The sequence below is a fragment of the Eupeodes corollae genome, chromosome 1, assembly GCF_945859685.1.
Source record: "Eupeodes corollae chromosome 1, idEupCoro1.1, whole genome shotgun sequence".
Classification (NCBI taxonomy): domain Eukaryota; kingdom Metazoa; phylum Arthropoda; class Insecta; order Diptera; family Syrphidae; genus Eupeodes; species Eupeodes corollae.
The window spans coordinates 306,208,564-306,229,126 of record NC_079147.1 but is presented as its reverse complement, the minus strand read 5'-3'; the positions used below and the strand labels follow the sequence as shown (position 1 = coordinate 306,229,126).

Here is a 20,563-nt window from a genome sequence, read left to right as displayed (position 1 = left end):
ATGATATTGGTTACAGAGTATGCATTTAATTTGCAAACTGCAGTGTTGAAAGACTCTACAGTAGCTCTTCAAAATCTTTAGAAAGTTTTAAAACGTCAGCCTTAAAAGAAGACATTTTAAAAGCTAGTTGAGATACTGAGAGCTTACGGCAGTCGTGACAGTACCAGTAAGCAAATTTAGAATTGGCTATTTTTTCAATGAAAGCGTTGGTTGAACCATGGTTTGCATGGTAAAGATTACCACAGGGTCCGAAACAGGCAAATAGAGGATTATTATTAGCACCCTCTTGGCAGTTTTTATTGTAGCAATCCATATTTCCTAAGGAGTGTTAAAATAAATAATAATACAAAAATACTAGTTTTTTACGGTTGAATTGTCATAAAAGAAGAATTGCTACGCGATTTCAGTTAATTTTCATTTTATGTTATCCAAAGATTAGTTTTCCCAAATGGAATCTTTTTAGTTTAAAAAAATAAATTTGGTGACAATATATGGTGGGGACAATTTGTTTTTTAAGAATTTGGAAACATCGTCAGAGACGAAGAAACAAATATTAGCAACAGTATGCTGCCATCTTTAAAATGCAATATCTTATAATAGTTCTTGATTATTTTTGTATTGCCGTTCCAAGAACTTTTAAATTATTACAAAAAACTTCTTGAGACACTAATATATTGCATGCAATCGTATCAACGTATCAGGTGCAGATTTAATAGCCTCGCAAGATTGGATAGTAAGACAGCTTAGAACTTCTGTGAAGAAATTGGGTGTCTGAATCTTTAATTTCTATTGTTTCTAATCCATTTAAAGTATCCATTAACAAGAATTTATAATTTTCCACGAACATAATTTAATTTATTTAAAACAAAATATAAGAACTTCAGGGGTTTCATAAGTAAGTCATTACTCCCTCCTGATGGAACTCTCCTACCTTCAAGAATTTGGTGTAAAATACTTCGACATTGGTTTCGTTGGGTGTTGTGCGTGTGTCTTTTGTAGTGAATGAGATTATCTTTTTTAGTTTACTTGACAATAATTGTGAAATTTGGAAAAAGTATTTTCTTGGCTAATAGGTAAAAATCGAAGAGGCGATAATAATGGCAATAACAACGATGCCGAAGGAAATCAAATATTTAACAGCACTGCAAATTCAATTAATCACATTGACATGGAGCAGGAAGTTGATTTGAATCTCTGACATCCAGCCTTGGGGCAGAGAAGGTAAGTAAATAAAAAATGATTATTGTTTTCTTTTTCAAAATTTCCACACACATTTGATTGATCCTACATGTTTTTGTTGTTCCTGTTTAAAAAATTGTAGATCACTGCGCTTCATTGTGATTCTGCCCGTGCTGATTTGTTTTATCTGTACTATTTTAAGTATATTAATTTTATTCCAAATCTACACATAGCAAATCAAATTTTTATATATTGTCCACAAACCAACTAAATTCGAAACTAAAAAAATATAAAAAGAAAATCTTTTTTTTTTTTGTCTTTTTAAAATTAAAACAAAAAAACAAAAAAGAAAATCCGTAAGTTTATTTTTTCAGCCCTTACAATTTATAATACAATTACAAAATAAACTGGTATATTTATATATATATGAACAAAATTAAGCTTTCCAATTATTATATTCGTAAAAATCTTCTTTCCTAAAACAAATTCAAATTTATTTACATTTTTACAATTTTTTTATTTAATAAATATTATTTTTTCCTACATCATAAATAAAAAAGCCGTTTTTTATAAGAAAAATAATAAATTACAAAAATTATTAAAAAATAATGAAATGTTTTCTGTTTCAATCTCAAAACTTTTCCAAACAATCCTTTTAAGTACCTTAATTCAGTAAAAAAAACGATAACAAAAACAAAATAAAAAGTATTTATACATATTTATTTATATATTTATGTATACATATATATATCCAAGTATATTGCACAACTGCAAATGAGAATTACTTAGAAATATATACAACATATAGTTTGCAATAATAATAACAATTATTATTATTATAATAATAGAAAAAAATAAAACAAAAATTACCAATGAAAGAATTTATTGTATGACAATTTTATTGATTAATTCACATTCATACTCGTATATATATGGATATGTATTTATATAAAATATATGTTTTGTACAGCTTAAGAAAAAAGTGGTTGTTTAAAAAAAAATTATCTGTGAGTATCTAAAAAAAAACAAAGAACATATTTATATTCTATTTGAGACCACTTAACTAATAAAACAATTCATTATTATGCCATCCTATTACACGGTTATTATCTCATCTGTAATACGCAGCAGTTCACTGATCTTTAAAAAGTTAAATAATTAGTCATATATAAAATGTGATGTAGTCTATACATAAAAAGGCATATTTAAATGTAAGACTTTTCTAGTTAACGAAAAATCAACTGAGTTGTTTTCCCTTTTTCATTTCATTTTTAGAAACTTGACCCTCATTAACACTATCAAGGGTTTGGGCCATACTAGAATTTTGGAAAGATTATTTCTTTTCAATTGATCATTGATAGGAGCCTTAATACCAGGACTAACTTATAGTCATAAATATCATAACTTAAATTTGTAAAAAAAAATTTAGAGATTTCCTTTCATTATGTTCTACAGTGGTTATTCACCTTTGCTGGGTGCCGGGTCATAGAGACATTCCAGGTAACTGTAAGGCAGATGAACTCGCCAAGAACGGTACAGTACAGCCCATGCTATTGCGTTTGGAAAGTACTGGCATACCAATCGCTACTTGTAAACTGCTGCTAATGCAAGACGCTGTGAGGAGGGCAGGCACCAGGTGGAACAACATCACCACGTGTCAAGTCACAAAATAACATCTGGCCAACACTGGATTTAAACCGTTCAAGGTGCTTGCTCTCTCTAAGCAGATCGCATATAAGCTCGATAATAGATGTCATAACCGGATACTGTCTAATAGGAAAGCACGCCACGAGACTAGGCGTATTCTTAAATGACTTTTGCAGAAGCTGTATGGACGAGGAAGAAACGGTTCTTCATCTTCTCTGCACATGCCCTGCTCTAGCTCGAAAACCCGAGAATTACCTTGGAGATTTCATCTTTAACTATCTAAACGATTTAAATCATATCAGCATAATTAGCCTCTCACTTTTCGTAAGAGACTTAAACTGGTTTCATTGAGCTTAGGAAAAAGCCTGAAGATTCATGTGGTATCACAATGGGACATTAAACAGGCCTAAATGTGTCCGTTTCCATCTTGAACAGCCACATCCACTCAATGCCCACTGAGTCCATATTTTGGAAATAAGATAAGGATATAAAAACCGCACTGGTATAGCAAGAAAATTGTTTTTGATCAAGACGGTGATCAAGTATTTTGGTCAATATTATTCGGAATAGTTTATAAAAGAAAACCCTGTTTGTTTCAAGAAACAATTGGGTCTACCTCATACTTTTGATACGTATGTTATTCTGGTGCAAACAAAAGTGGCTGAAATCTTTAGCTTCTAGTTAAAGTTGGTAATTTAAAATTGATTGGATTTCAATAAGAATATCAGTGGTTATGACTCACAAGAATGCTGAAAATCCCTAATTTCAATACTCTCCATAACTTGGGCTTCACACAGGTCAACCTGACAAAAATAAAGTTTACTTTACACATCGTTCCCAATAAAATACAAATTCGGAACAAAAAATGGTCCTTGCTAAATTGTACCTACATAAGTGAACTCTTGGAAGTTTCATAAATCCGCCAGCAGATTCCGAAGATGACTTGCTATCGTTCCACAGAGCTTTAGCCCGATAGTACCTTAGAAAATATGCAATTCTCGTACCTTCGAATTCAAAGCGCTTTTCTGAATAGCCTCTTATAGAGGCTACAAAGTATGCCAGACAAGTTATCTTTGTCGAAAACAATATTAACAACTATACTTACCCATTGTACCTGCTTGGGTTCAGCTTGAAAAACATACATGATCCTTTTTTTGTTTAAATTATGTGTTGAAAAATGTGAAATTTTAGTTTTGAATGTCTTTAGAAATAAATATGTTAAATAGTCCCCTAAGACCTCAAACAAACTGACGTAAACTATTATGGCCGGTAATTTAAGGAAACATTGTTTGAATGTATGTATTGAAGGTATTTCAAAATTATTCCCTAGTTCTTAAAACTTCAAACGCGTTTATCTAAATACTGAATTTTTTAAGTTGTCCGCACAATTTTCAACCGATTAACTTAAAATTTTGAATATTTCTTTGAAAATACGTTCTACTTTTTATATTTTTTAAAGATCATTTTTCTTTTTACTTTGAAAGTACGCCAATTGGCTTAAAATCAATAGTTAGGTTTGGACCATTTAAAACAAATTCATTACTCGCCGCCATTTTGTAGTTAGGAGTCCCGTTTATGTATATTATATATGTTGTCCGGCTGCAAGTACAGCAGCGCTTTAACTCCTCCTGAAGCATGGGGCAGCAAAAAGATCCTTCCACCTATCACGATTCACCGCAACTGACCTCAACTGTGGCCACGATTGAATACCTTGAGACCGAGCCTCCTTCAAAACTGATAACCTCCAAGTTGTCTTTGGTCTTCCAATGCGTCTATTACCCTGGGGATTCCATTGGACGGATTGTTTTGCTACATTTTCGTCAGGTTTCCTCAGTGTGTGGCCTATCCAACGCCATTTCCGTTGCATGATGTATACGTCCAATTTTGTCTGTCCGGTCCTATTTCACAGCTCAACGTTAGATATGGCTTGCGCCACAGGATCTTCAGAATAAAGCGCAGACAACGCTTAACTAAAGCTTGTAGTTTGCTAGAGATGTTAACAGAGCATTTCCATGTTTCAGAACCATATAACAGCACTGATTTGGCGTTGGATTCGAAGAGTTTCAACTTGGTGCGTAGCGATATTTTGTTAGAATTCCACACAGGAAAAAGGATTCCAAATGCACTACGTACTTTGTTTATTCTACTGTTAACATCCAGGTCCGTTCCGCCATCGAGAGCTATAAAACCTCCAAGATACTTAAACTGCCCGGACGGAAAGATTTCCATTGTGCAACACAAAACACCTTGCGTTGTTGTACGATTCTTTAATAACAGCGACAATTTTCTCAAGGATTCCTCGCGTAATAAGCGATCTCCAGATGCAATCACGATTGACCCTATCGAACACCTTCTCAAAATCTACAAATATTAGATACAGCGGTGATTGGTACTCAGATGATTGTTCGAGTATGATTCGCAAGGTGTTATTTAGGGTAGACTCGATCCTGGACTGAATCCTCTCGAGAATAATAGTTGCCATTGACTTCGGAAAAACGGATAGAAATGTGATACCGCGCCAATTATTACAGTTTTTGAGGTTTCCTTTCTTTGGTAACTTTACAATAACTCCATCCTTCCAGTCCCTTGTGTAAGTTTCACTCTCCCAGACAGCCTGCACGAGTTTAAGCAAAATACGGGAAGCTACCTCGGTGTCTGCTTTAAGGAATTCTGCGGGAATACGATCAAGTCCAGCTGCTTTGTTTTTCTTTAGAAGATGTATCTCATTAATCTCGACTTATTTTATAGTATTCGTGAAAAGAATTAAAAAAAAAAACAACATATTTTTCGTCCTCTGGTTAGCCTAATCCCTTAACGACATTTTTCGCAACTCGCTTCGAATGACTGGCGATTTGTTTTAAATTTTAAATGTATTTAGTAACTTTGTTTAACATTCCGTAGAGGGACTACTACGTCATCGCATTAATTGATTGCCTTTTAATTTTTCGTATAGGCCCTTATTTTATTTACTATACAAATGTTTTAAACTGCCTGCTTTTTACTATAAATAACTTGCATTTTAAGAAATTATAATAAATCGAAAAATACTACGTGATTAAATTTAACTCCTTTTTGTATAGTCACAGAATTAAAGCCTTAAAGCTTTCTCATCATTGCCCTGGGGTCTCTTCGAAAATTGCAGACTTACCTATAACTTATCCCTTTTTTTAGTTTTAATTTCAAAATTTAACAACTTGCCATAATTTTGTAATGAATGCTGCGATTACAAATGAGATTAATCCTTAAGAAAAAAAAAATATTATCATTTTCCTCAAATGACATTAAACTAAAAATAAAAATAAAAAATTTCACCTGTAACAAACAAAACCAGCCTTAGGGAATTCGTAGGAAGTTTGTAGTCAGTCTTATCTAGGCTTAACTAATCCGCCATTTTTCGCAGATATGTATAAATAGTTATAGTAAAAAATAAAATATTAGAATTTCGCCAAAACAAAATAAAAAGTAAAAAAACAAAACCAAATACAAATACAAATGAAAAAATTACTAAACTAAAAAATAAACATAAATAAAAAGAATTAATGTTATTGTTACCAGTATTATTTTATTTGTTATTATATTTGTTTTAAATGTGCAATAATACATTATTATATAGTTTAATTATTCTATTATATGTTATTTTCTTATTATGGCAAAATAATGCAATTATAATAATTCAAAAATAGACAAAATGAAAATGAAAAACAAAAACACAAAATGCTTACTAAATAAATTAAATCAAGCAATATTATAATGGGACATACACAATTATAAAATCTTGTTAAACTAAACAATAACAACAAAAAAAACCGTTAGAAATATTAACATTCCGGTGAATATATGTATGTTTGAATTTTATACATCACAATACTCAAAATTTGTTTATTTTTAAAAATTGCAACAACAAATATAAACAAAAACAAACATTAAAAATTATAATTTTGTTATGTTTCAATTTTGTTGTGTTGTATTGTGTTGTGTTTTTGCTTAATAAAACAATTTTGCTATAAAAAACAATGCCAAACAACAAGTATAAATTATAAAATTACTATATTGTTTTACTTGTCAACAACAACTTTTATATATATAGATAAATTAATTTAAAAACAAATATTGTCCATTTGCATATACACAAGAATATACAAATTCATAAAAACAAAAATGTAAAATTCTTATAAGAAGATGAAAAATACATTTTAGCTGCCAGTTTTTATTATTTAATAAATTAACAAAAAAAAAAACAAAAAGTTAAAATTGAAAGAAAACATATTTTTAAAAAATTTAAACCAATTGCCGAACATGCTTCTCTATTAAATTCATATAAATAATCTAGGAATGTAATTTGTAAAAACAAAAATGACGATGTTTTGATTTAAAAATAAAAATAAATGTGATTTTAAGTGTTGTTAAATATAATTTATAAATGTTTGTATTATGTTTTTTTTTTTTGATTTGATTCAATTTACTTTTCTGCTTAACTTTTGTCTCCTTTCTTTCAGTATTTGTCTAAATATTGTAGTAGTTTTGATTTCGATTAAAATTAGTTAGTTGAGCCCGTTTCCAGAGGTGGTGAGTGGCTTTTTTTGGCAATAGGGTTCCTTTTTGAGAATTAAGTTTGCAAGATAAGGTGTTCAAACCCGTTAAAACAAATTTCCGATTTGATTTAATTCGTTGTTGGAACATTTCAAAAACTGTTAATGTAGCTTATTTACCATTTGAAAATAGTGCAACCAAATTCTCAAGACAAAAAGATTATGTTGTCAGGGAAATGTTTGTGTATTTTGTATATTCTTAAAAAAAACTACACTGCCCTCATACTTTTGTAAAGCACCTTAGTTCATTCGAGGTTTTGAAAAAATCTGCGGTTGAAATAGATTACATTTACCTTGTGGAATAAGTTTTTGTATTTTCCAATGCAACTTTTCTTATGTAGAAAATAATCTGTGAAAATGTTTGAACTCAAATATGTACCGGAAATGATAAGATTTTCTCAAAAATAGAAGTTTGATTTCTTACAACCGCATTGAATTGTTCCAAAGTTTCTTAAAACACTTAGCTTTACTTACGAGTAAGTACAGAGAAAATCTGGGGACCTGTGACCAGTTCTAGAAAAAAGTTAGTTTATTTTGTATTTTCTAAACTTTTCATTTATTTCATTTTATTTACTATTTTATTTTGATTTCGCTTTTTTAAAAATATATTTAAAAAAAATAAAAATGTTTCCTTTATTCAGCAACTAAAAGAAATGTGTTACTTCATAAATGAGACTGAGTACCGAAAACAGAATGATTTGCTAAGCAAACAAAATTAAAAAATAGAAAATAGTTAAACTAACAAAAAAAGTGTCAATTGCGAGTTTAAACAATTTAAACAAAAATTTAAAAAAATTAAACTCTTTGTTTTATGTTAAACAGAGGAAATAAAGAATTAAATTCTTATTTGCTTGATTATAATTACATATGAATACAAAATAAAAACATTTTTAATAGAAATTTTATTAAATAACTTGTATATTTATGTTTGTAAAACAATTAATTATTATTAATATTAACTGTCTTTTTATGAGAAGAGGTGCATATAAAGTATATTTTTTGTCGCTCTTTTTCCCTTACAACAAAAAACAAAACAAAGATTAATAATAATACATTTTGGTTTGTCAAATCAGAGAATAGAAATAAAGAAAAAATAAACAAAGCAATTGGTGTTATGTTTTTCTATATAAATTTTCAAATTCTAATTCACATGTAAGCAACGACTTTTATATATCAACTTGAACTTGGCAGATTGATTTCCTGTGTGCAAGAAATGGCAGGAATGAAGGGGACTTACTCCTAACTGCTAATTTGAGAAGATTTAGGCTGCCCATGCCTGCCTAAAATATCCTCAGATAACTTCATGCCTACAATTACGAGTACAACTGCACGCTTGCAGTCATAATTATTTGTTTAAAATTAGTAAATAATAATAGAATACTTTAGAAGGATGTTAATAAGTTATTTACCAAGAAATAAAAATTTCCTTAAAACGATCAAGTAAATTTCGGAGGACCAGACCTACATTTCAAATAAACCCCTTTCTATTTATAATAGTAATACAGTCGAACTTCCATAACTCGAATTTCTCTATAACTCAAAATTAAGAAAAAAAAATGCTGTAAAAAACCTAAATGAGAAAAAAAAACCTGCTCTTAAATATGATCGTGTTGACAAGGCTGTCTCTAAATAGTTTACGGAAACCAGGAATGAAAACCTCCCAATTTCAGGAACAATTATAAAGGAGAAGAATACAGAGCTTTTATGTTTGTTTACAATATTTTTTTTATTCCTAAAGGAGTCCTATGCTGCCTGCATTAAGCATTGAAAACCAGTTGCAGCATTGCCTTGCCATCCATCAGAGATGCCGCCCCTGAAGTGGTAGGTTTCACAGGGCCACAACAGCGAAACCCCTGGTTTGATGACGAATACCGGTAAGCGCACGCAGCGAAACAAGATGCTTACAAAACGGCGCTGCACAAAAGAACCAGAGCTGCTCACGAGCAGAATAGGAGAGAGGAACACCGGCTTCTTAGATGGAAAAAAAGAGAGCGTCAGGGGAACATCGTAGTAGAACCGCAGTCTTTGCTGAGAATATGGAAAGATCACTTTTCCAAATTATATAACGGCAATGACGAACCGAATTCCGCTGTAAGGGAGATAGAACCTCTCAACCTCGGCGACGCATATCAACAATTCCGCCTACCCGACCTAGTAAAGATAGCTATATCTAAACATAAGTCAAACAAAGCTGCTGGAGCTGACGACATCGCTGCCGAACTATTAAAAGCAGCACTCGATGACTTGGTAGAAAGCATGCACCAACTCATCTGCAAAATATGGTCTGAAGAAAGCATGCCCGATGAGTGGAATCTCAGTATATTTGCCCAATACATACAAAAGGCGACCCTCTAAATTGCGCCAACTACAGAGACATAAGTCTCCTTAAAATTGCAATATAAGATCCCTTCTGCCGTACTATGTGAACGTCTGAAGCCGTTCGTCAACAACCTGATTTGTTTTTATCAGTGTGGCTTCAGACCAGGAAAGTCCACTATCGACCAAATATTCACACTACGGCAGATCTTGGAAAAACCCAGGAACTTCAAATCGATATCCACCATCTCTTTATCGATTTTAAAGCCGCGTATGACACCATCTATAGGGAAGAGCTCTACTGAGCAATGTCTAGTTTTGGCATCCCTGTCAAACTTATCCGTTTGTGCAGAATGACGATGGAGAATGCACTCTGCTCTATCAAGGTCGGAAAAGATCTTACCGATGCATTTGATGTCAAAAAAGGTTTTAGACAAGGCGATGCACTGTCATGCGACTTCTTCAACATCGTTCTGGAAAGAATTGTGCAAAACTCAACCGTCAACACTAGAGGCACAATCTTCCAAAGGTCCATCTAATTACTCGGATACACACATGATATTGACATAAAAAACTTTCAAAATATTTGTCTTATAATAAAATAATTATTGAAAATCAATCAGGGTTCCGTCAATCACATTCTTGTGAATCTGCAGTAAACATGGTACTGTTAAGTTGGAAAGAATCTATCTCAAAAGGTAAGAAAGTTGTATGCGTTTTTCTTGACCTTAAACGAGCTTTTGAGACAATCGATTCTTATGTAGGTATTGCTGGAGAAATTGTGCAAGTATGGAATCAATGATGTTGCTCTTGATTGGCTTCGTAGTTTTTTATTGAGACGTTCTCAAAGAACCAAAATCCTAAATAGCTATAACTCCAGCCTATGAACTTAGTGGTAGCACACACAAGTTGTTGTTGTTTCATTCTAAATTTTCAATTACAAAATCAATAATGTGATATCTGATCCTGAACCTATTGATCTGGGGGTCCCGCAAGGATCAATACTTGGGCCATTACTGTTTAACTACTACATCAATGACATGAACAAAATTATTAAAAATTGTGAGCTTGCTTTGTTTGCAGACGATTTCCTATTATTTGTTGAAGCGGAAACAACCAGGAATGTGAAAGACTGTTAAAAGAAGACCTTGATATTTTAAATGTGTCGCTGAAGGCTAATAAACTTAAACTAAATGTAACAAAAACTAAGTGTATGGCTTTAAATGAAGGAGTTAATGTTAACGTTACTATAGATCAAGAAATTGTAGAACATGTTTTACAAATAAAGTATTTAGGTGTAATTATTGACTATAAATTAAGTTTTGAACAACATGTGCAATATATTTCAAAAGAAAAGTAGGTTTTTTTCGAAAGATTCGAAATATTTACAATGTAATTTTTAAACCGAATTCTGAGTTCTGTTCTACTGTTTTGTATTTAATAATTGAAAGCTCTATGAGCAATTTACAGATGTTCAACCATATTTGTTAAGAAATATAAAGAATTTTAAACTGCAAGCATTTAGAAATGCAAGATCTCAAAATAGTTTGATATAGAAGTTGACAAATAACATATACCTATCTTATATACCTATTTATCACATATTTATTGTAATTAATAGCAAATTTAGCTAAATAAATTGAGAGAATTCTCTCTCTCTAAAAAAAGGTAAGGTGAGATCAAAATTATTTCGACCTAAAGAGAATTAATTACAGCCGGTGTTCCACAAGGAAGAGTCTTAGGGCCAACCTTATTTCTTTTAAATAAAAGCGAAATTCCAGTGTTTATCAACGCTTTCATGGCCGTCTTTGCTCGGTGATACTACAATATTGGTGCCCGATAAATCCGATACAGATTCTGCACACAAATTTCCAAAAACCGTCAATAAAATGAGAGATTGGCGACCTTCAAACTCAAATTGGTAACAGAAGTGATTAAAAAAAACACTGTATCAAAACAATAAATACTGAAAAGTCATACTTATTTCGAAATAGAGTCCGTATTAAATGTACGAGACAATATTCGGAGATTAAAAAGAACCAAGCCTCATGACCCGATATGGTTCTGATTTTACTGCAATGAGTCTCAAACTACTCTGTACCGATTCATTTTAGGTAACAAAATATATTACTTAGTAAAATCAAAAATTCCCTTCCCGAATAAAATACGTATATTATATTTTATAATATTGATCGTTGACTTTTTTATTTAGAAAAATAACTTGAAATAAAGAGAGAAACAAAAAATAAATATAAACAAATCACTTTAGGCAGTCTCATTGGCATTTGGATCGAACTTCGTCGGGGAATCATTCTCAACTTCTAAACCCTCCAGCATCGCCAACAATTCCTCGTCGGTAACTTCTATTTTCTGCATATTATTATTGTCAATTGCTGGTTGAGCAGGTCTCTCATCTGGCTTCTCTTCGCCGACAATATCCCTCAGTTCTTTCTCCAAGTCATAATCATCGAACTTTTCATTGAGATGAGCACTTGCGATGGTATCTTGAATTTCATCGTGAGTATCCACTGCTTCTTTGATGTCGGAAATAATTTCATCAACGTTATCGTACTTGAGTCCCGAATCGTTGAGAACTTTCTGCAAGGCTTTCGAACCGATTTTATAAGTTTCAAGTATGACACCGTTGTTTTGAGCTTCATCGACACTCGAGAGCAATGTCTCGACATTGTTTAGAGCGATGCTTCGCTTTTCTGTATAAAATCAAAATTAAGTTAAAGGAATTTATCTACCTGCATATCTTGAATTACCATAATTCTTTTCTAACAAATGCTTTTTCCTAAGATAGGTCTTGGCGAGCTGTCGTTTGTTCTCCTTCAAATATTGTCGTGCTTTTTCATCTGTTATTTTGATATCTGATTCTAAGGACTCTAGTTGAGCTGTGAGATTCTTCTGTGTCATCTGTAGGTTGTGGAACGCTCGATCGGTCTCCGAGATCTCTGGATTTTGATCAGTTTTGCCTAAGAAGAGAATGTTAATGAAATAAGGGATAGGTAACTCTTTACATCTAAGCCCTTACCGGGAATTTTTACCAAGTGAATTTTTCTTTCATTGTTTTCAACAGTAAACTCAAGGACAACTTTCTTTTGGCAAAACAATGTATGTAGGCAGATGTGAAGTCCATCGTCACTCAAGTTTATAGCATCACTGATAATCGTCTTGACTTCATCGTAATGCAGAAGTTTACCAGAATGCTTTTGCAGGATAATAATAAGGTCATTACACATTTTCTATAAGAGACAAAAAGATGACAATCTTTCTTTCCAAAAGTTTACACTATTCTACCTTAACAACTTCCAATTGTATAAAATCGAGCAGAGCATCATCGGACTCTCCTGCAGTCCATACCTTTCGCACTCCCCACCATAAAGGTTTCTTGACAAAACTATTTATAGCCCAACCAGTCCAGCTGTTCTCAGGGTCATACATGTACTCGGTTCTTGTTCGGATTTTCCGAGTATTACGCATCTCTTCGAGGACATTATCCAAGCCGTAGGGAGTTTTATTCTTGCGATGGAAAGCTACTTGCAATTGGCGTTTATTGAATGACGGGGATCCATTGAATTCACAATATTTTGTGATCATTTCCTGCCAGAAAATCATTTTTGATACGTAGTTTTCGGGATTTACGGATTTTAGGCGAAATGGAGCCATAAGAACATCCATGCGGGTATCATCGGACCAACATGGTGGGTAGAGGAGGGTTTTGTCCTTAGTACTGACCATTGAAATGTTACACAAAAATAAGAAAAAGTTAAATAAAAAATTAAGTTTGAAAATTTTATACTGGAATTCAAAGTGTTTTTGTTTTGGTTGCGATTTTATTTTTAGAATTTCTGTCAGAAGTTTTTGGTGAATAATTTTTTGACAGATTGTGGTAGAACTGGATTTTGCCAGGGATGTTAGCTTATTAATGGAAATTGAATCTTAACTAAAGGCGACTCTACACCATAAAAGTCATTGGTTTTCACACTAAGGGATTGTTTCAAAATTTGTAAGTAAAGTTCTGACTAGTTTTCACAATTTGAAAGTAAAGTTCTTAGTAATTACTCAATACTTTAATTACTTTCAATTTAAATTACCCAACTAGCGAATTGTGTATTTCACATCCATCTTTCTTAAAAATGTATGATTTTTTTTAACTATTAATAAGAAAACAGGTTATTATTTGTACAGCAAGAATTTGACACGCTGTTTATTTTATTTCATAAATATGTGAAAAGTAATATTAATTATGGTAACTGTAGGGTAAGGACAAATTTATTTTTATTTTATATTAAATTTTTAAGTTCACTTTTCTCATTGAACACGCAAAAGTGGTTTGTTTTAAAAAGCCATAACTGATTTTTTGAGATTTTATTGAAATACGAGAAGAAAAGATTTTATGTCTTTTAGTTTCAAATGCAAAAGAACTTTCCATATACCCAAACTCGTATCTACCCCAAATCCAGGAGTTAGGCCTAGAAGGGGGGTTGCATACCTACCTCTCCTTCTGTACGCCATCTTTTACTATGCATTAAAAAAACTTGTTTTAGGCATGCTTATATTATTCAAAAAACAAATTACAAAAATGAAGCAAGAAAATTTGGTTGGATGACTTAACCCGCCAATGGTGCACTACTGGTTTGTGAGAACAGGTGTGCGAAAAAATGCGAATAACATTCTTCTCCGTTATTATTTTTTATTGAATTTGAATTTATGTATTGAAATAAAAGAGCTTCTGTTGATTTAATATCATTGTTTCATTGTCAAGGAGCATATATTTAAAAAAAAACACGGAATATTAGTAACACATTTCGAAAAATCTTCAGTTGAAAAACCCGGTCTGTGAGTGAATGGAAAATCACTGTTAACGACCTGTTCAAGCAGGGGTCTTTATAGAATTATTCGTGATGGTGCGTAGGACTGTCATGCCAGAGGTATTTTTGCATTAAATTCCCTTAGATTATTTGACTTGATTTGATTTATTGATAAGAAAACATCTGTACATTAAGAATAACTTATAAATAGTACAGGATGTATTACAAAAAGTGAACCATATATCTTGGCAATTATAGAATCAATATGAGTGTCCCATGTTAGTTTATTGTTGAATATTATACATAGGTTTTTTTTACATTGGTGACATATTCAATTTCGCATGTATTTAAAAGGAGGCGAGGAAGGTTTTGAAGGTGAGGATTATTTTTGGATATAGGGATAGCTTTCGTTTTCTCTGGATTAAGTTTAAGTCCATTGCGGTTAGTCCAGTCATATATTGAGCTTAAATCAATGTTCATGCTAGATATAGCATCTTCAACCATCCCAATGGGAAAACTAATGTATATCTGCACATCATCCGCGTGGATATGCAACTGACAGTAAGATAAAACAGATGGCAAATCATTAATGAACATAGAGAACAGTAAAGGCCCAAGGATAGATCCTTTATTAACACCAGAACTAACAGGAAGAAACGAAGACAGCTTACCATTGAACGATACAGCTTGCATACGATTGGTCAAGTAGGAATAAATAAGATTTTTGGTTGTGTCAGAGAAATTAAAATAGGTCGTCAGTTTATCACAGAGAATATTAGAGTTAACGCAATCAAATGCTTTTGAGAAGTCAAGTAAAGTTATCACAGTTATATAATTTTTGTCTAATGCCAGTCTAATATCATAAGACACTTTAAGAAGGGCTGAAATGAAACTATGTTCCAGCCGGAAACCAGATTGCAGAGCGTGAAGGGGGTATTTTTGTTTAATATAACTTTTTATCTGGTTGCTTATTATGTTTTCAAAAACCTTAGATAGAAAAAGAAGGGTAGCTATGGGTCTGTATTCTTTTTTTTCCTTGTTTAGGGATAGGGATAATTTTTGATTGTTTGCAGGAAGTGGGATAGGTTGAGGTCATTATTATAGTGTTGAAAATGTAAGTTATATGAGAAAGCATGAAATGAAGAAGGATTTTTATAAAATCATGATGATTGTTGTCGAGACCAGTAGATTTGGATTTTATTGAGAAAATTACTTTTCCTACTTGATATTCATCAAGTTGAGTTGGGTTGGAGGAGTAGAGAAAGTAGGATTCTGCGGTTTAATACATGTCTGTGCCATCTTAATATTTTTTGTATGGGTACTGAATGTTGCGAGAGTAATTCTTGTCATGAACTATGCTTTCTCAAATTAGCCAATCGGATTCGGCTTTAACAGTAGGTCCTCTCCATTCAACATTACCCCACACAGAAATTGTTGAGAGTTGTAAGTCACTAGGCGCTAGCTCACAACGGAGTGTTGCGCCACCTAATTTATTTATTTTTGTTCAAACAGAACATGAACATTTAAAAATGGAACACAACGGTTAAATTAAGTTGTAGATTTTTTATCAAGAACGCGACGGTAAAACATCAAAACAGAAAAAACAAACAGAGGTATTTTGGTGCGTCTTGGAAATAGAGTTGTATATTATTCGGTAAGTTTGAAATAGCTCCAAGTTGCCATCGCCTAATGATCCCATTTTGGGAATGATATGTATTGTCTTAAATAAAAAATAATCGGAAAAATAAGAACATCGAAAACTGACCGCATTGTTTATCAGAACGTGGAGGGCAGAGGTGAGTTCTTTTTGACCAGACCTTAAAAGTAATTCCACCTATGCTTGCCCTCATGAAAGTTTGGTTAGCAAATATTATAGTTAATATTTGATAGCATCTGTTGTAATGATCTTTTTTAATCCAAGTGTATTTATTATAACAAAGTTTGACACATTTAACAAAATAAAAAAATCTAGTTTCAAAATATTTCTTCTCTACCTGCAGAAGAGCTTATAGCGTTAAGGAATGGATGACTCCAACGCAAAGTTAGCCACTAGCAGTCCATATATCTAGTAAGTCAACGATGTTGTTGTCATTTGGATACTTTTCATCAGACTCAAGTAAGTTTCTTGAGCACCTGCCCAGAGATTGGAGTTAAGCCCAAGTTTTGCACGTATACAGGTTTGGCAAACTGCAGCCAGATCAGAAAGAGAGACAAATATCTTGCATCGTCTCGGAAAATCTAAAGATTATGCATCTTTGTTGACATAGCGTAAACGCTGCTTCCACAAGAGCATTTAACGTTTACATACCTATATTGTTGTTGCCCAAGTTTGAATCTGTCCAAAAAAAGACACCAAAAAGCACACAAAGAATTTGGAATATCAAGCGCAATATAATCCTATTTTCTTCAAAACGATGTAAAGATTTGTTTTATTGCACTGCTGGTCGTTAGGAGCGTTCGGTCTTTGAGATATTTCTTGAGCTGGTAATTATTCAGCGTTTTCATGAGGAAAGAAGGAACTTAAGTGTGGATTCATAATCGCCTCAAAATAAGACCATTTATTCGAAAATTCCCTGTATTTTAGACCCCTACTACAACTTTGTCTTCAAAGAATGATTTTTCTGTGACATCAATTATGTAATATGAAATAATTTTGAAGTTTGTGTTTAATTTTTAGAAAAAAAACAAACGTTTACGTTTTTAAAAATGTATCATCTAAGAATTTTCACAGAACGAGAGACTTTTTTGGTACTTCCTGATTGAAACAACCTGAACATAATTGCTTTCAATGTTCAATCAAACAACTCACCACACCTGTCACATAACAATTCTGACTTATGTCACTTTCTTAGCCGTTGTCAGCGAACAGGCTGAAATCGAATCGAAATTTCTTCACATAGTGCTTTTTCCTCTTCGTCTTCATCTCCAGTTTCGATAGCAAAAGCTAAAGATTTTTGTTTTCCTTTTCAATTTTCGAATTAAAAAAATAAAAAACACGCACCCAATACAAAGTAAGATACAAAATTTATCATAAATTAAGAAAATAAGCAAACGAAAAGATCTCATTCCATCATTTTGCTTCGGTACAAAGGTTAAATAAAGAAAAAGTGTGCTGCTCTGAGTGTTTGCTTTTGCTTGTGTTGCTTGAAAGAAAAACCAAAAAAGAAAAACAAGACCTGTAGCAAGATATTTTGCTCTTCCAAGATTTATTCAAATCATTGCATCAGTGGACAGTGTTCCGACTTCCGACAACTACAACTACGACGACGACGAAGTAGATAATCCCTGAAACTGCAGAAGAACATAAAAAGAAATTCAATTAATTACTAAAGAAAGCAAAATTGTATGTTTAGTTTGTAGACTTGCAAAAGAATTTGTGTGTTTTGAATAATAAATAAAAATAAACTTTAAAAAACTTAATAAATTATCTGCCATCAGCAAAATGTTAAAGTCCCAATTGGCAAAGGGTAAGTTAAGTCATGTGTGTTGTTTTATGATGTCCATCCGCAAAATTTGCCCCTGCCGCAAAATATGTGAGCTCTATTTGTTTTTTAAATCGCGTACAGTGCAATGGCAATGGGGAAAAGCGCAAAAGTGACTAATTAGTTGATATTGATAGTAATCATTTTGTTTATCTTGCATTTTATTCGACTTTATGGCTTATAGGTTTTGAGAAAGTTCTTGAGTGGGGTGGCGATGACGAGTCTGCTTGATTAACTATACAAAAAGCGCTCTTAGAAACATAGCTTACAACAAAATTTAGTGCGTTCTCTAAGCTGGAATGAGAATGAGAGATTCAGTTTTTACGTTGTGGATTTAACATATTGAAATATTTGTTTATATATTTCCTTCGAACTGCTACAGAGTAGTTTTTATTTCCGCTAGAAAAAGAAAGATCTTTCTCTGTCATACTACACCAAAAACTCAGCCACAACAAAAGAACTTTACTTATTCTTCTAGTATGTTGTTTGAATTGTTGTCTTCCTTGCCACAACTCGACACCACTCCGTGCACTACCTAGCCTATCCACAAACATGTTTCTTGTGCCTTAAGTTTGTACACATTTTTGCATTCTTTTATTATTGCAATTCCACTCGATGTTAAATGTAGCTTCAGTAGGTAAAGAGTCATCGACCTTGGATGGGATGATGCACTCACTAGATAGAAAAACGGAAATGTTTGCACACAACAAAAGTTACATGGCAAGAGTTTCTGTTCCAGAGCTCCTACATTTAAATGTGCTACGAGTTCAAAGAACAAAAATAAATAGACAAGCAGTAATTTTTTGTTTATGGAGGTTGGGACTGTTGTACAATGTAAACAAAAGTTTTTAGTCCAACAAGGTTTCTCATAGGTATAAACAAAGTTAAGTTTGTTTGATAATTGGAACAAAAATTACAAATTTCACAAACACCTTGCATGATTTTTTAATTTAATTGATTTAACCTTTTAAGGTTAATGAACAACTTGCATGATCGTAATTTTAATTTTATGTGAAGGTATTAATTGTTCAATTATAAAAATACTGGAAAAAGATACCTAATAATGATAACAAAGACGTTTACTGCGGAGTAGATGATCTCCAATTTTTGGTGTACATTTTATATTGTATAAATGGCAGTCCATACAACGGAAATTTCCATCAATTCTGCACCCTCTGCAACATGAAAACAAAAGAAGACTGCTTCCATTTTATATTCATTTGCCCAGTGTTAATATGCCAAAGGCTAAAGCTTCACAATGCAAAAAACAATAGAATTATTAAATTGTGTAAATTGAGAATGATTTTACTGTTTTTAAAATTCAATTCATAAGTATAGAAATCTATTAATGTCTGAATTTATTCAAATTAATTTATTTAAATGTTATTATCTAAATTAAAATCGCTATATATATTTTGACAACTGAGTTGACGGCTATGCCAAAGCTTTATAAAAATCGTTATGTTTATTTAAACTATATTGAGATATTTATAAATAAATGAACTACTTACTTATTTTCAAAAATATAAATACACATATTCATAACAGTTGTTTTCTCAAACAAAAACATAGACTTAGAATCTAAATACCGAGTTTTCCAAACAACCATTAACACTCGCTTGTCTTACGGTATTCAAGTTTTTGGTCACACCTATTTTGAAGAATTTTAGTTGATAAAACGCCTATTTTTCAAAAGATTATTTCGGTTTCCAAATTCAACTCCAACCTATGCAATTCATGTTGGGTCTGGAATTGCTCCGATTTATATAAAAAATTTGATTTTGAAATTGCATGCAGATTCTCTAACAAGAGTAATGAGTAAACCAAGTTCGAATTTTCATACATCTATTATGAAGGTTCTTTTGCGAACAGAAGCATCGCCATTTAAGGAATGGACTCAACTTGCCAGATTGCATAATGTTACTCTTGAACTGAGAGAGTTTAACATAGATAACTGGCAAGATAACTTTTCGAATGTTATCGCAAAAGTTGATGAAAATGTGTATATTCAACATCTAAATAGAGCATCATCATCGTCAACAAGAGAAATATGTATAAATCTAAGCTACTCCTTAAATACTAATGCGACAAATTATTTCAATAATAGACTTTCTGCGAGAGCTATAGGTACAATTTTCACAGCCAGGGTTGAATTTACTTACTTAAGGTAACCTCAACCAACAATCCAGCCAGCTCGGTCCCTAGCTAGCTGTCTCCAGTTTCGCACGCCAAGTTGGTTGAGGTCCTCTCCCACCTGGGTGCGCCACCTGAGTCGCGGTCTTCCTCTACTGCGCCGTCCTTTGGGATTGGATTCGAAGACCTTCCGGGCTGGAGCGTTGGTGTCCATCCGCTCTACATGACCTAGCCATCTAAGCCGTTGGACTTTAATTCTGCTAACTAACATCTTCTTCGCTTCCGTCGCAATGCTCAAAAACGCTCCACTGACATCACGCTTTGATCTTCCAATTATGTCAATATCATCTGCGTATCCGAGTAATTGGATGGATTTTTGGAAGATTGTGCCTCTAGTGTT

The 20,563-nt window shown here is 32.6% G+C and overlaps 3 protein-coding genes across 8 annotated transcripts in view; 2 read left to right on the top strand and 1 right to left on the bottom strand.

Moving 5' to 3' along the window:
* Nucleotides 1-7,258, top strand: part of LOC129942421 (rho-related BTB domain-containing protein 1) — a 51,914-nt gene extending 44,656 nt beyond the window's left edge. For 3 of the 5 annotated variants that reach the window (XM_056051343.1, XM_056051341.1, XM_056051345.1), the window contains 2 exons: nucleotides 1,056-1,221; nucleotides 1,322-7,258. In XM_056051343.1, coding sequence (XP_055907318.1) covers nucleotides 1,056-1,198 — 143 coding nt within the window. In that variant the 3' untranslated portion in view covers nucleotides 1,199-1,221; nucleotides 1,322-7,258. The remainder of the gene's footprint in view (nucleotides 1-1,055; nucleotides 1,222-1,321) is intronic. The other 2 variants (XM_056051344.1, XM_056051342.1) reach the window with 1 other exon arrangement.
* A 4,646-nt stretch (nucleotides 7,259-11,904) lies between these two features.
* On the bottom strand, nucleotides 11,905-13,597 carry LOC129938748 (charged multivesicular body protein 7). The gene is made up of 4 exons (XM_056046476.1): nucleotides 13,035-13,597; nucleotides 12,769-12,979; nucleotides 12,500-12,709; nucleotides 11,905-12,442 (listed from the first exon to the last, which is right to left on the bottom strand). Exons 1-4 carry the CDS (start codon nucleotides 13,473-13,475, stop codon nucleotides 11,997-11,999), a joined length of 1,308 nt encoding a protein of 435 aa, XP_055902451.1. The 5' UTR covers nucleotides 13,476-13,597; the 3' UTR covers nucleotides 11,905-11,996.
* Nucleotides 13,598-17,420: 3,823 nt separating this feature from the next.
* The window catches only part of LOC129942415 (pantothenate kinase 3), a 41,396-nt gene continuing 38,253 nt past the window's right edge, over nucleotides 17,421-20,563 (top strand). The window contains exon 1 of one of the 2 annotated variants that reach the window (XM_056051333.1): nucleotides 17,421-17,559. Coding sequence is in view for 1 of the 2 variants with exons in the window: in XM_056051332.1 (XP_055907307.1) it covers nucleotides 17,991-18,015 (25 nt within the window). In the remaining variant the exon portion in view is untranslated. Of the gene's footprint in view, nucleotides 18,016-20,563 lie in introns of both variants that reach the window. The other variant, XM_056051332.1, reaches the window with a different exon arrangement.